The following is a 14,692-nucleotide window of genomic DNA, read 5'->3' on the forward strand; positions in this document are numbered from 1 at the left end:
ATAAATGTTACACAAACTAATTTCCTCTCGCATATCGGTCATCAGGCGCCCCTTTTTGTCGCATGGAGCCTGCAACGCTATAAGCCCTCATATGTTCGTGTTGGCGTTCGGAGGCTATCGCCTTCAAAGACGTCTCCATACATGTTTCTTTTTCGTCCCACACACAGGCGCCCCCCTTTCGCATGCAGGCGCCCCTCTTCCGCATGGCGCGCTTCTCGAGTGGCTGCGCCCTCCTAGCCTTTATCGCCTGGCAAGATTATATTCGACAGGGTCGGCAGCATCTGCCTTTGTTTCAGATAAGGATGCCCTCCACTCTTCAGCATATCAAAAGATACTTTTCCCAAGTCATTGCCACCCTCTTTGTGTCACAAGTGCCTTTATCAGTTGCGGTGTCGCACTGCTCAGCTTTATGGCCGCCGCACCTCTTATAACTTCCTGCCTCCTCTACAGATTTTCGAGGCGCCCCTTTCCATAGCTTTAGGGTGCAGCTGCCCCCCTTGCCCCCCTGCTTCCGCCGCCACTGTAGCAGACATCCTTGAGCCGCTGCTCAGTTCAATGAATCACTGACCTCAGCCAGAGGCACAGGGCCGACCTTCGCGTCACCGACAGAGTGCTTCATCACGGTTGCTTTTACGAGTAGTCCCTCTCTGCCACCTAACAGACTGAAAATGCGTGCGTCGGAACTGCTGTTCCGACTGCCTGCCTTCCCTTGTCTCCATTCCAGTGACATAGATCACAGGATACCCCGACCTTCCTCATCGCCGTTCACACGTTATCCTCAGTGCGCGAATGCATACCTACCTTCCGACGGCGACCCGCGGCCGACGAGGAGCGTGTGGGAGCGAACTTGACCCAGTTCCTGCAGTCGCAGTCAGGATCGCCCGCCGCGCGCGCCGCGAGCCCCCGGGCACCCGCAGTGTCGGCCCAATGTCACGGCCTGACTGAGACGGGGCCGCGGCGGGTCGCACGCGCTGTCAACTGCAGTCAGGAAGGAAGTCGACAGGCCGTGGCCGGATGGAGACAGATAGACCGGCCGCTGGGGCCGGACGTCCGGTGGTCGACGCGGCGGGAGGGACGGCCGGAGCGCCACCGAGTCAAGCCGGGAGCGACTCTGGCTTATGATTGTCATGTGTGATGTGTGTGCGGGAGGAAAGGGTAGGCAGCTGCCATGTTTGTTGAGGATGGGGATAGATATTGCTTGATTTTGAAAGCGCAAGTGAATGATATTGATGACCAAAAGTAGGCTGAAAATATAAGGAGCTTTCAATGTTGAGAACAATTAACTTTGTTCGTTCCACACTTGGCCGTTCCCCCGAAACAACCACTCTTTCTCAGTGCACTCATGCCTACTCTGAACTGTCAAATGCACTCCATTGAAACGTCTTTTTTCTTTCTTTTTTCTTTTGCTTTGGCATGAAGCTCCTGCTTTATGTTTCTTATCTTTTCAGTTTTTCGTTCTAAATATGGTCTTAACTTGGACCTTTGGCTATCTTGATTGTTTTACTTGATTGATTCGACCTTCTGCGACTGAAACGCGGATATTATTGTATCCTGAATGCCCGTTTATTTGATGATAGCATTGATTTAATATATGTCGCACGATCTGACGGAGGATATTATTACACAGCTGCCATAAATATCATCAGCAAACTTTGCCGAGCACGACAGAGCAATCGATCCAAGGCCAATTCGGGTATCAGACGGGCCGGTAATTTCGCTTCCCACCGCGCCTCGCGTCTCTGGATGAGGGTGCCGCCGTCTGCAGCGCTGCGATCCGGGATCCAGGCCCGGTCAGGGCAGGGGCAAGGTCACTGGCGCCGGTCACGGGCGCAGCAGCACTTACTCCGGCCGTATACATGGCTCCATTACGGCGGTTCCGGGCGCGGCGGTGGTGCGGAAGGCAGGGGACCTTGGCGGTCGGCGCTGGCCCCGGAACCCGCCGGCTGCGACCAGGGTCGAGCTGCCGACTCCGCCCTCCGCTGACGGTGCTGCAGCACCCTGAGGAACATCAGTTTACTGGAGCAGGTGTGACCGGGTGTACCGCCGCCCGGCGCAGTGGTGTGGGACCGAGGCGACCCGAGCCGCTGAGCCGTCTACATAGGTGAGTAGCTGCGAGCAACAGCGAGAGTTTAGTTCCGCCTATCTCTGTTGGAACTGGTGTGCACTGTGCAATGAGCATTGCTTGAGGCAATATCCTTCTATTGGGTAGGTATGTATTTGTCTTTAAAGTTACTTGGATAATTGTCAATGCATGGAGATTGGAGATGTATGCATCAAACTGACCTATCACCTGCTCGTCTTCGCAGACTTATCACCGGCGCCTCGACAAACCCCCAACATGAAGGGCTGGTTCGACGCGTTCCGCGCGGATGGCGGACCAACTCTGTACACTCAGAATAACCGCACGTCTGTGCACGGCGACATGGCCATGATCCTGATCTCGATCGTGTTCCTGACGGTGCTGGTCGCCTTCTTGCTCATCTTTCCCGGCGTCCGCAGCCAGGTGAGTTCCGGCTAGGAGGCTGATTAAGACGTAACCATGTGTCAAAGGTGTGAGAGTGAGAGTGGCAAGGGGATGTCGTAGATGCCATTGCTATAGGGAGTGTGTTATTATCAAGTATGTTGATGTGACATCAAAGGTCACCGGCTGAACTGAGACCTTCAAATATGGTACCAGTCGCGGCGTCTCGTAATGGCACATACACTCGTCTTTTTTTTTCGCACGGCCCTTAAAGCTCAATTAGGGGAAAACGGCGAGGGGTTCCATCGGCCCCCTCGGCCAGAGCGTAGGTATAGAAGGCCGATAGGTCCGGAGAGGGTTAGGACATGTAGATAGTCTGGTCATCTGAGCTCATCGGTGGTCGATTGTTTGACATTGTAGGACGAAATTTGCCTGGTTCAGGAGGCGGTAAATATATGTAGGTCGCCGCTCTCCACTCTGTCTCCCGTTTAGCTGAATCTTCGCTTAATCAGTAGACGAAGACTCGGTTTTAGGCAAATAACTTCGACAACAATAGTCACAAAGGAGCGATTTCCACAATATAGCGTTTGTTAAATTCAGGCACATCAATGGACATATTATGAGTTTGAAACGGTTAGTTTGTGTGTTACTGTCTACCTCATGTCAAGTTTGGGTGAAAGCCCATGTCAGGCCGGGAAACTGATTGGTCGGGCTAGATATTTGCAGCTTATGTTGAGCTTGTTTGGTGTATTTTTCGACATTCTAGCTTGCGAATGATTAATGGATATCTCCGATGACCTCAGATGACCTCAGTGACGGCATACATGACAACATGCAACCTCGGAAAGTGAAAAACAAACAAAACATTGAACCAGAACCTTGTAAGGACGATACGATATATTACGGTTCCCAGGTGTTCAAGATAACATTAGATCATTGCCAACAGTTATAATAAGCAGCTTTCGCATTACCATAATCCCGTTAGTTATAATGGTCATATGACCGATTCGAGACCCCCCATGAAACATCTTAGGCACCTTTACATTATGCATAATGCATATGCAAGGTGCTTATAAGAACTCCAAAGCCTGTCACTTGTTGAACGTTTCACCTCTCTGCAAAACGTTCCCTGGTTTAGGCGACGCGTGTCTTTTTAGGTAAACCTCTGATAGCTCTGCGAAGCTGTGACAGTTTTGGTCTTTGGACCATGTTGAATTTTGAATATGATATCGAAGTTCACCTGCTCTCACCTGACCTAAAGATATAGCTGTTTTAGAAATATGTAAATTGAATTTTGGTCAGTTATGAGGCATGTCAAATATCACGCTTTGAGTATTCGTGGAAAAAACTGTCCGTGAGGTAGCTAAGACATGGGTTTTACCTATCTTTCTATCTTTTTTGTTGAGATCCATGGAGGGAATCCTTAAAAAGATCAACCCGAACTCCAAAGGTAATATCACCAAGGTGAAAAAGCCAATAATTTCTGCGAGTGGAAGTTGGAACGGTCAATTGGAGGTTATGGTCAGCATGCAATAATTCTTTGTGACCGTTTTACAAGTGCTTTAAATGTCTTAATTGTGTTTTTTTTCGTTTTAAATACGAATTGTCATCTTTGTCAGATATTTGCCCTAGCCCTAGATATAACGTTAGATACCTAAATTGTCACGCCAGGCTTTATACCTGAAGATGCGCTTTTTTGTCCTTTGTTAAGAAAAAAAGCAGATGCTTATTATTATTAACAAACTCGGTGTTTAATCGAAGAGACGTTTTAATCCCGTTGAAATTTAATTGTATTATCATATTACATAGTGCGTATAGGTTATTGTTTTGCGTACCACTTTACGGCGTAGATTAAAGGAAATAGTTCACTTTCACGAAATTATTTTTTTTGCAACGATTTATTATTTTTTATGTTCAAAATAATCAGCAAAGAAAATAAAACCTTTTTATAACAAAAGATTTTTTTTCTATTTTTTGAAATAGGAAGAACTTTTCAGTTTCTGTAAGGCACACGCGATCCAGTATGAAAAGAGCATGGGTCCCGAAAATTCTTCAGAAATAGAGAAATTATCGCAGCCACCGGCATTTGGGCGATCTGCTCGATCTGATAATGTTCCCCTGAATGTCCTAATTGATCAGTACAAGAATTTCTCTAGAGTTCTCGTAGATAATTTCTCTAGTTTCTGAAGAATTTTCGGGACCCATGCTCTTTTCATACTGGATGGAAATACCGGGTGTCCCAAAAGTAAGGTCATGATTTAAAACTTAAATATCTCGAGAAGTAAGAGTCCGAATCACTTCCAATTTTAACACGTGCAAGGTACATCCATAAAATTATTTTCTTGCGTGCTTAAACCATTTTTGATCATAACTACACCGAGCAGTAGGCATAAAACTGAGAAGGTCGAAATTCAACTCTTAGAGAGGGTCCGTCATTAAAACAAAAGGTAAATACCGCCCAGTTTTCGGCCCTAAGCAGACCCTATCAGCTCGCCCTATCTCTGAACTCATGCATAGTTTCGTCTCAACCGGTAAAACGTCAGAAAAAAGGTATAATGTACGCACAGGGCATGTATACTTAGCCACCTGTGCTTCGAGGTCCTGAGGACGACAGCGGGAATCGGGTGACAATAAATCAAGAGAGGTGGCCGAGAGTCCTCCCAGTGGTTCTTCCGCTCGTCGCAACGCAGCTGTGCCGACACCATCAGCCAGCAGTGGTTTCAGCAGGATGGAGACTATGCTTGCACCGTCCTGAAGATCATGCATTGTCTCCGAGAGTGGATGTGAGATCCCGTAATTTTCAGTCAGGGCAACGCCATTGAATGGCCTCCGCGGTCACCTGACGTTACACCTTCATATTTTTATTCTCTGGATACACAACAGAAAGATTGTCTTTTAGGACAACCCAACGAGCCGGGAAGAACTAAAGGATGATCCCTTCGAGCAAACATAGGCGGCATCTCACCAGAGAATCGCTCCAGAATAGTGGAGGAAGTCAAAAGTAGTCTATTCATGCACGCGGCCCGAAATGGTAGCCATGTAGAAAAGCAGCAAATGTGGGGCTACGAGCCAATGTATTGACTCATATGTATGTCAGAATAAAATTTTATAAAATGCTCTTTCATATGATGTCCTATTTATATCTATCCATCGCGTATTTTTGGCAGTGTGGCCAGAACAAATGATGACCTTACTTTTGGGACACCCTGTATATGCAAGGCACACATCCTCAACGCAAGACACCTTTTTCGGGACGAGAAATAGAATATCTTTGCCTAGGGTGATCGTTGGGCTGTAAAAGCTCCTGATTTATGCTCGTCTCAGCCCAAGCTACGGAACTGCTATTCCAGTTCAAAACCCATGTTAAAAAGTGAACTATTTCCTTTAAACTTTTTACACAACGCTATCGCAATGTCACTCAGTAGGCCTATGTCCGCTTTATAATAGGTAGGTAAATTTTGCTAAATGATATAGTAAAATCTCCACGATCCGTCCCAAAACTTTCATGACCTATGATGAGATGTTTCGGCAAATATAACGTTCTTTCTATTTACGTAATTTACGAGCTTACTGCACCTCCCTCGCTTGTCGTTAGACTGGATGAGTTTTCAAATATGTGTGCGATATTACCATGGACGTCAAGGATGATTAGTAAAAAAATTTATCTTCGACTTTCGAGTGTGATCGGCACATTCAAAGACTTATATTTCCTGTCATTAGTTATCTTATCTCTCTTTCCCTCTTTTTCCTACCTGCACCTATTTTCCCTCTCTCGCTTCTTCCCTCCCTCTCTCTCCCTCCCTGTCTCTTCCTCTCTCTCTCTCTCTCTCTCTTTCTCTCTCTCTTTCTCTCTCTCTCTCTTTCTCTCTCTCTCTTTCTCTCTCTCTCTCTCTCTCTCTCTCTCTCTCTCTCTCTCTCTCTCTCTCTCTCTCTCTCTCTCTCTCTCTCTCTCTCACTCTCTCTCACCACCCTCACCCCCTTTCTTTTTATCCTCCCTCTCCCTCTCCCTCTCCATCTCTCTCTCTCTCTCTCTCTCTCTCTCTCTCTCTCTCTCCCTCCCTGACTCTTCCTCTCTCTCTCTCCCTCTCTCTCTCTCTCTCTCTCTCTCTCTCTCTCTCTCTCTCTCTCTCTCTCCGTTCGACCTTTGTGACATGTCGTAACTATGATGTGTGTTTTCAGCGTCTGACGACGTTCGCCTGCGTCATCCTCAGCCTGTTCACCGGCCTCTCCATCACACGTAAGTGAATGGGACCACCTACTTAGCCACACATAATACAATTGTACATTTTAGTGGAAGTACGAGTAGTGATACCGTGTGCGATTGGCGGACTTACTATACTCCTATAATACACTGAGCATATATGTATGCTCCAATACCTAGTCCTAGTGCAGATTCTATACAATCTAGTCAACGTGTCTGCCTTTCGGTAGGGATTAATCTGCTCACTTGGTTGTGTTATGGAATACACACGGCACACGCTATTCTTTATTTTACTCGCAATTCGTTGTTATATTACTCGCAATCCTCGCGATTTTAATGTTTACGTTATGAGGATAATGATGAATTGGGCCATTTCGTAATAATGCAAATACCCGGTAATATTCTAACATAATTATGCTTACATAATTTATCGTCTTAAAATTAGCCATGGAAGTAATTTGTACCTAAAGAAACACTTCCAAAATTATTTTCACTCATTCCTAACAATAACTTTACGATAACTTCGATGCCAGATACTACCTACTAGTGCGTGTCAATTACAGAAAATCGGAATACCGATACCAAACCAAATACCAACCAAAACCGTGGGGAAATACCGAAACCAAACCAACTTGGGAAAATGAGGGAAATGCCAACTTTATACCGATTTCTTAGCCTCTTATACATTAGTGAGGGTTCATGATACCAACTAAATACCAAACACATTAGGATTGAAATACCAAATACCGAGTTGGTATCGGTTTGGTATCGGTATACCAAAAAGTTGGTATCCGATTGACATCTCTACTACCTACTGATGCCCACTTATTGTGGCCGTACTATTCCGTTGATCGAGTGCCTGACGGTTGAGTACCCGGGGTCAACGGGGTCGAACTCCTCAAAACGGAGACGCCACGTGGCGGTGCAAATATCACGTGTGAGTCAGACCACAGATTCAAACCGTCGGGGCCTCTGCGTCCGGCCTGGGGAATGTTGGAGTTGATCCACGCCCGCTGGCGTTATCGGCGGCCACTCCACTCTCGCCAGTACATGTATTTGCCGAGACTCTGTGGGCCTCTCAGTTCAATTGTGTGCAGATCGGCTGATAAGATAGACGAGCCATTTGAAGACTAAAATGTTTCAGCGACTTACCGGGTCAGGTGGATCACCTATCAGTCAAGCATGAATTAATATGGACCAATGAGCGCAAGTCAAGCGGCGTCTTGCAATGATTATTTTTTACATTCTTATGTAATGATGCAATAAGTCATATACCTATTGAAATATGAAATACATGTAATATTATACATATAGTTTTAATAGAAATAAAAGATATTTAACAGCACACTAATAAGCTAAATATAATTTAAAAAGTAAGATAAGACAGTGAATTACAATGCACCATATATGTAATTTTTGGTACATTTTTAGTCATATAGCCGTTAAATCAATTCAAATTACCTTTTTATTACTAATCCATCGGGATTGACCCGTAGCACGTCCCGCGTGGAGACTCTGTGCCATGTGCCTCTCCCATACGAACGAAGGCCAGTGGCGCAGTTTCCACCGGACGGAGCCCCCCCCCCCCCCTCCTCCGCCCCGCCGTTCCCGGCCGTAACAGCTGGCCGCGGGCCGTCGCCGCCCTTGTGTCGCTCCTCCGTGGTCTGACCCGTCACCCGACGTCACAGGAGGCTGACGTCATCACCGCGGAAGTGGCAGCCGATGGGAGTACCATGTGTGTCAGGGCCGGTCATTGGGGCTCCGCGGTCCGCCGGGGGGCAGTACTGACAGACCGCGCCTGGGTGGGCGGAGAGTGGAGTCTCCCTTCTGACAGACGGGTGGGGAGAAATGTGTGTAGGGAACAGACCTTCGCTGCGTCATAGTCACTACTCACTAGGCCTTGTGTATAGGGTGGAGAATGCAGACCGTAATCGCTCTTATTTGTGTCGGGGTCGGCGCTCAGCCGTCTTCGTTCAAGACTGGGCGCAGTTTAGTTGTATTCAGCATCAGCTGTAGACGGCCCGACACTTGGCTGTTCAACGCTGTCGTGCTAGCTCCAAATAACCGTATATTCCCAGTTCTGGTATATATAATTATAAATTAATGCCATAATTAACACAACGCCGAGTTTTCAGAGCGAGTGAAAGTGACCTACAGTCATGCATCACATGAATCTGTAATGCATATAAGTGAGAACCTCGAAGCCCGTTAAAAGTTCAAAGTCGCAAACTGAATCAATTTAATCTAGCATGAAACGTCTTATTCGTTACGGTCGTAGGCCGTGCCAAGTATAATTATTTGTCATTTTCCCCGGCCCTTTAGGTAAACACGATCATGCTGTGTATGCTTGAATGATTCTGATGTACAGGTGCAGCTGTGTAAAGAAGTACGCTAGCAAAATTCCACTACCCGTGCAACGTTATTCCTGATGGTGTGCATGGGTTCTCCGAAGTTATTACGGAGCGAGCGAAGCGAGCGGAGTCTCATACTGAATTAAGGGAAAATTCTGAGTATGAGCGGCCGGCCGGCCGGCCGGCCGGCCGTGGGGACGCTCTTCAAAAGCTAATATCTTAGGAACGGGACATCCGATTGACAAGCGGTCTTCTTTACTGAATGTCACTTGGACGTAAAAGTTCTGTGGTGTGATGGCCACCATGCGTTCTTGCCAAACACCGCACGTGGCGCGTGGTAAAGTTGGACATTTTTTAAGAACCCCCGAAATTGCAACCTCAATAACGGCACAACGGTTGGGCCGATTGAATTGAAACTCGGTACACAGTTAGGTCTCCATCAGATAATTCATCTGCATGTGTTAAGGTTGGGGTGCTACAGCACGTGCGCACGTGCAGGGGGCGCTCCCAGATCTCGAGAACGGCTGGGCCGATTGCGCTCAAATTTGGTACACGGTTGGGGACCAGTTAGTAGGGTGCCGTGCAAAAGTCAGTTTGGACCCCGCTTGCACGTGCGCACGTGCAGTGTGCCGCTTCCAGATCTCGAGAACGGCTAGGCCGATTGCGCTGAAATTTGGCACATCGCTAAAGACCGGTTAGTAGGGTGCAGTGCACAAGTTAGTTGGAGGTACCCCCTCGCAATTTCGCACGTGCAAGGCCCATCCTCTCGCTCGCTTTTGTTTGTTTTTGTTTGTTTGTTTTGTTGGGTTAGGCCCTTTCGGTCGACAAGACCATTGCAGAGCCGGAAGGATGATAGGAATTAGGGGGAGACATTGGTCTGGGCAGGCATCCTAGTGAGTCGCCGGGGCTGAGCCCGTCCGAAGACAGGCCACCCAGCCCCAAGGCACTCACTGCACCCGGCTACGGGGTGCGCTCCCTCGGGAGCAGCGGTGCCGCTCCAAGGGAGCAGCCCGCATGAGATAAAGTTGCCTGTCCAGCCCGGAGGGGGGTTGCGGCGTGGAGGAGAAGGATTTCAGTATCCTGAGGATAGAAGCACGGAACGGTGATCTCGCTCGCTCCGTTGGTCGCCCAGAAGGCGTTTTACTGGTTGGTAGGGCTCTAATGGTTAGTTTTAGGCTACCAAAGCCATTCTGCATCGCATTGGGCAGATGTTAAACTTCCGAAATTATTGGTAGAGCTCAGGCGATACCAAGCCTACACAAAACAACACCCATGATGGTGTGCCACCCGTGACCATGGTTAGTCCCGTGCATTGGACCGCATTGGACGGACTTGGATGTAGATACCGCCCTCTGTGAGCTCCGTGGGCGTGTACCTGAATCACAGCTTCTCGTTTCTGCCGTCAGTCGGCGCCACCGGCTCGGACTGGCAGTCGGGCTCTGTGGACATCGACACGTTTTACCGGGCCTTCTCCGCTGAGAGCATGCAGGCCAACCTCGGAGCGCACATCGGCCTGAACCACGTCAACATCACGATGAACGGTGAGCGGACCACGAGACCGGAGGTCACCAGCGTAACACTTCACATGGTCCGAAATTGTCTCGAACTCTAATCCATGAGTTGAGGCATTGGATGCAAATGGGAGCTACACACCCCGTCCATCGTTTCCATCCTCAGGATACTGAAATCCTTCTCCTCCACGCCACAACCCCCACTCCGGGCTGGACAGGCACCTTTATGTCGTGCGGGCTGCTCCCTTGGAGCGCACCCCGTAGCCGGGTGCAGAGAGTGCTTGGGGGGGGGGGGGGGGCTGGTCGGCCTGTTCATTCGAACGGGCTCAGCCCCGGTGACTCTAGGGTATCTGCCCAGACCAATGTCTCCCCCTAATTCCTATCATCCTTTCAGCTCTGAACTGGTCTTGTCAGACCAAAAGGGCCTAACCCAACAAAACAAACAATGGGAGCCAGTAAAATGAGAGCCGTTTACTAATTTTAGCTATTTTAATGCCTGTTAACGGACGGACCGACGGTGATTTTTCCTGAGCACACCTACCATTGATCCACTGACCTGACCTGACCTGGCAGCGGCGCCGTCGGCTGGTCCGAACGTGGACGTGGCGTTCAACGAGCGGTTCCGCTGGAACCGTCCCACACAGATGAGGGAGGAGTACCGGGCGGCACTCGTGAAAGGTGAGATGAGAAAAAAGTCATTTAAGATGTGAAACTTGGCTTCTGGTCAGACCGCTGCTTTCTGGGCTGACGTATATTTAATCGACATATTTGCAAGTAATAAGCCGGTTGTTTTTAAGCAATCGATTAACAGCTATCTTTTATTTCCCTCATGTCCCAACGGGTAAATGAGCGACGGTGTCGTTCGTTTCAGTAAAAGTAGTTTTTGTTTTTTTTTTTGTAAATTATAATCTGCATATCTGTACTGTGGCCGATGGCCAGTGCGAGGTGGACACTGGACACGCTCGGAAGTAGTTCCACTGAGCCCGCACTGACCCTTCCCCGTGTCCCATAGGTCTGCCGTATCCGATTCTGACGGTGGCCGAGCACCTGAGCGCCAACTCGGAGGGTTTTGACTGGGGTCCCAAGCTGCGCACGGCCGGCTACTACACCAGCATCGTTATCTGGTGAGCGTGACTCCTGATCTCTGCCAAAATAACCTGTATGGACCTCTGCTCAGCCTGGACTGTGACACTAGCGTGACCCTGACCTCTGCTGGACCTGAACTGTAACACAGAAGCGCCCTTCTATAACCCCTTGGTCATCCTGAACACTGTGGTATTGTGTAACCCCTGACCTTACCTATAACACAGAGCACAGCTCGAGCTGACGTGTGACGCTGTGTGGCATCTGACCTGTGCTCTACCTGAACTGCTAGGGAGTGTACGACTTACCTCTTCTCTGCTCGACCTGACCTACAACACAGTGCACACTGACATCTGCTTTACCTGATCTGAGGCACAGTGTACCTACTTATCGATCTAACTTGTATCGTAACATACCGCAACGGACCGAGCCACCGCATTTACCTTCCTGATGGAGCCCCATCCCGGTTCCACATCTGACGGCTCCACCGCTGAATCACCGTCTGGCCGCAGGACGTCGTTCGCCAGCTGGCTGCTGATGAACCTGATGCTGCTGACGGTGCCCCGCTACGGCGCCTACATGATGGTGGTGACGGGGGCGCTGATGTGCGTGGCCTGCGCTCTCTACAGCACGCTCAAACCCAGTCACCTGATGGCCATTCGTCTGGAGGACGCCGTGCTGAGGATCAGCCTCGGCTGGCAGTTCTACCTGGTGCTGCTGGCAGGTGAGGGTGGAAAATCTATCCTGAGATCTATGAGATCTAGCCATCTATCTGTGTGCGTGTGTGGATGCGACGACCCTCACACTATCAACGATGAATCGAGCGAGTGTTTGAGTGTGTGCATTGCAATCCGGTTATATGTTCCGCCATGGATTCTCTGTACGGGAGTGGATGTAACGCTTCTCTCTCTGTCAGGTGTTCGGTTTACAGGTGTGGGTGTAACACTCCTTACTCCTCCGTCAGGTATCCTCTGCACGGGCGTGGGTGTGCTGGCTGCCATCATGGATCTCCTCCACCCGCACTCGTTCTCCACTATCCTGGAGGTGGACTTTGGCACGCCCTACGACCGACACATGCTGATCGTCGAGTCAGACGAGTCTAGGAAGCGGCCCACGCTGAAGATACCCAAACTGGAGGAGCCCATCACAGCGGGTCTTGAGGCCACCTCCAAACTGATCAGGTTAGCAGGGGGCGCCACCAGTCTCGTACTGACTCGGGCACCGCAGCTTCGTATTACGGTGTTGATAAACGATAATTTTTACAGGCATGAACCATCAACGTCATAGTTAAATTGCAATTTAAAAAGTTTGGCTCAAACTTCAATAACTGGCACGTTATTTGTAACACTATGATTTATATTTATAGCGTGATTTATAGCGTAGTCGTTCATCTCTGCACTCCATACGAACTGTTTCCGAGCCTCACGCCCGTACCATGTCCACCTCCGTCACGACACCGACCTACCTTCTCAGGCGTCTGTCGCGGCGCGGCCGGGACGAGGGCAGCAGCAGTGACCCGCGTGGTGGCTCCGACAACGTCGCCTTCGAGATGGACCAGCCCAAGCTGCCTCTGAGGGCGCAGCTCAGCAACCGGCGCGACTCGAAACAGTCGTTCCGCGCGCTGGGGCTGCGGCGCGGCTCCAACCTGCTGGACGTGCCGCAGACGAGTCTGGACCTGCCGGCCGGCCCACCGCTGCCCAAGCGGCCCCTGGAGCGCACCGCGTCCCACCAGTCGAACGCCTCCTCGATCTCGATCGGCTCGAGCCCGCGCCCATCACTCGCCGACACCGAGCAGCCCAGCTTCCAGGAGCAGTTCAAGCGGATCCGGCAGGCAGAGTCTCGGCGCAGCTCGTCCCAGTCGGACATCTCGAGCGGCTCGTCTCTGAGCGACCTGTTCCGCGGCGACCCGAGCCGCTTCAGCCGCCAGCTGCTGGAGGTGCCGGTCGAGAGCAGCCCGGCCGGCGCCGCCGACGTCTCCCTGCACCCGCCGCTCGAGAAGAGAGACTCGCGCTCGTCCAACATCATCGTGTTCCATACGCAGGACGCGCGTGGACAGCTCACCAGGTGAGAACTGGGACAGCTCACTAATAGAAGGGAGACTTGGAAAGCTCATTGGGCGAGAGACTGGGCGAGCTCACCAGGGCTGGATTTTTTATTCTTTATTTTGGGACAAGTTATCGGATTAGTGACCCGTCCCGGAGAAAGTGTAATTAATACCTTACTAGGCTAGTATCTCGCATCATTGGCTTTTGTTGTAACGATTTGTTATCGGCGTAGAAATAAAAACTGGTTTTCGTTTAAACAATGAACGCAGACATTTCTTCCTATCGTTTAACCGTTAACTTCATTCGTATTTTTTTTTTTTTATAATTGCTGCTAAAGAAGAGTGGTTTAAGTTGTATCGTTGCAATAATCTATGTCTGCGCTCCTCATCGAACACACACCGGCTTCGGTACCCGATCCTGACGGTTTATCTACCTCTTTTTCAGACGTCAGTCCACCGACCGTGCTTCAATGGACCCGTGATCGTTGTGTCGAGATCGGTAGTTCTCCCCATCAATCCGTCTATTTGTCGAAGACTCGCTGCGCTATTATTGACGAGCTAGGTGCAAGCTGACTACTTAGTTGACCGACTTCAGCTTGCTCATTATTTATTACTTTGTCTGTCCGTACTGTTTAGTGGCATTGACGAATCATTCATAATTTATTGAATTTAGGTATTTAGCAAATATAAATAAAAGAAACGGCTGACGATGCGTAAAAACTCTTCTTTTAATAAAACCAGTATAACGCCTTTTGGGGCGACTAACGGAGCGAGCGAGAGGGTGAGCCTTGCACGTGCGAAATTTCGACGAGGTACCTCCAGCTGACTTGTGCACGGCACCCTACTAACCGGTCTCTAGCGATGTGCCAAATTTGAGCACAATCGGCCCAGCCGTTCTCGAGATCTGGAAGTGGCACCCTGCACGTGCGCACGTGCAAAATGGGTCCCAACTGAGTTTTGCACGGCACCCTACTAACCGGTCCCTAACCATGTGCCAAATTTGAGCGCCATCGGTCCAGCCGTTCTCGAGATCTGGAATCG

The 14,692-nt window shown here is 49.6% G+C and overlaps 1 protein-coding gene across 1 annotated transcript; it reads left to right on the top strand.

Moving 5' to 3' along the window:
* Nucleotides 1-2,312: 2,312 nt before the first annotated feature.
* On the top strand, nucleotides 2,313-14,270 carry LOC122372473. The gene is made up of 9 exons (XM_043349686.1): nucleotides 2,313-2,503; nucleotides 6,641-6,698; nucleotides 10,420-10,554; nucleotides 11,098-11,202; nucleotides 11,537-11,648; nucleotides 12,120-12,331; nucleotides 12,572-12,788; nucleotides 13,081-13,671; nucleotides 14,097-14,270. The coding sequence occupies exons 1-9, from the start codon at nucleotides 2,339-2,341 to the stop codon at nucleotides 14,131-14,133; spliced, it is 1,632 nt and encodes a 543-aa protein (XP_043205621.1). The 5' UTR covers nucleotides 2,313-2,338; the 3' UTR covers nucleotides 14,134-14,270.
* The last annotated feature ends 422 nt before the right edge of the window (nucleotides 14,271-14,692 follow it).

The sequence above is a fragment of the Amphibalanus amphitrite genome, unplaced genomic scaffold, assembly GCF_019059575.1.
Source record: "Amphibalanus amphitrite isolate SeventyFive unplaced genomic scaffold, NRLGWU_Aamphi_draft 001363F_arrow, whole genome shotgun sequence".
NCBI classification, from domain to species: domain Eukaryota; kingdom Metazoa; phylum Arthropoda; class Thecostraca; order Balanomorpha; family Balanidae; genus Amphibalanus; species Amphibalanus amphitrite.

What these genes read in the sequence shown, in the direction of transcription:
- LOC122372473 (XM_043349686.1), top strand. Translation starts at nt 2,339, where the DNA reads ATGAAGGGCTGGTTCGACGCGTTCCGCGCGGATGGCGGACCAACTCTG. An exon ending in CACCGGCCTCTCCATCACAC is followed by an intron (nt 6,699 to 10,419) that starts GTAAGTGAATGG and finishes TTCTGCCGTCAG; the next exon opens with TCGGCGCCACCGGCTCGGAC. An exon ending in CTACCTGGTGCTGCTGGCAG is followed by an intron (nt 12,332 to 12,571) that starts GTGAGGGTGGAA and finishes CTCCTCCGTCAG; the next exon opens with GTATCCTCTGCACGGGCGTG.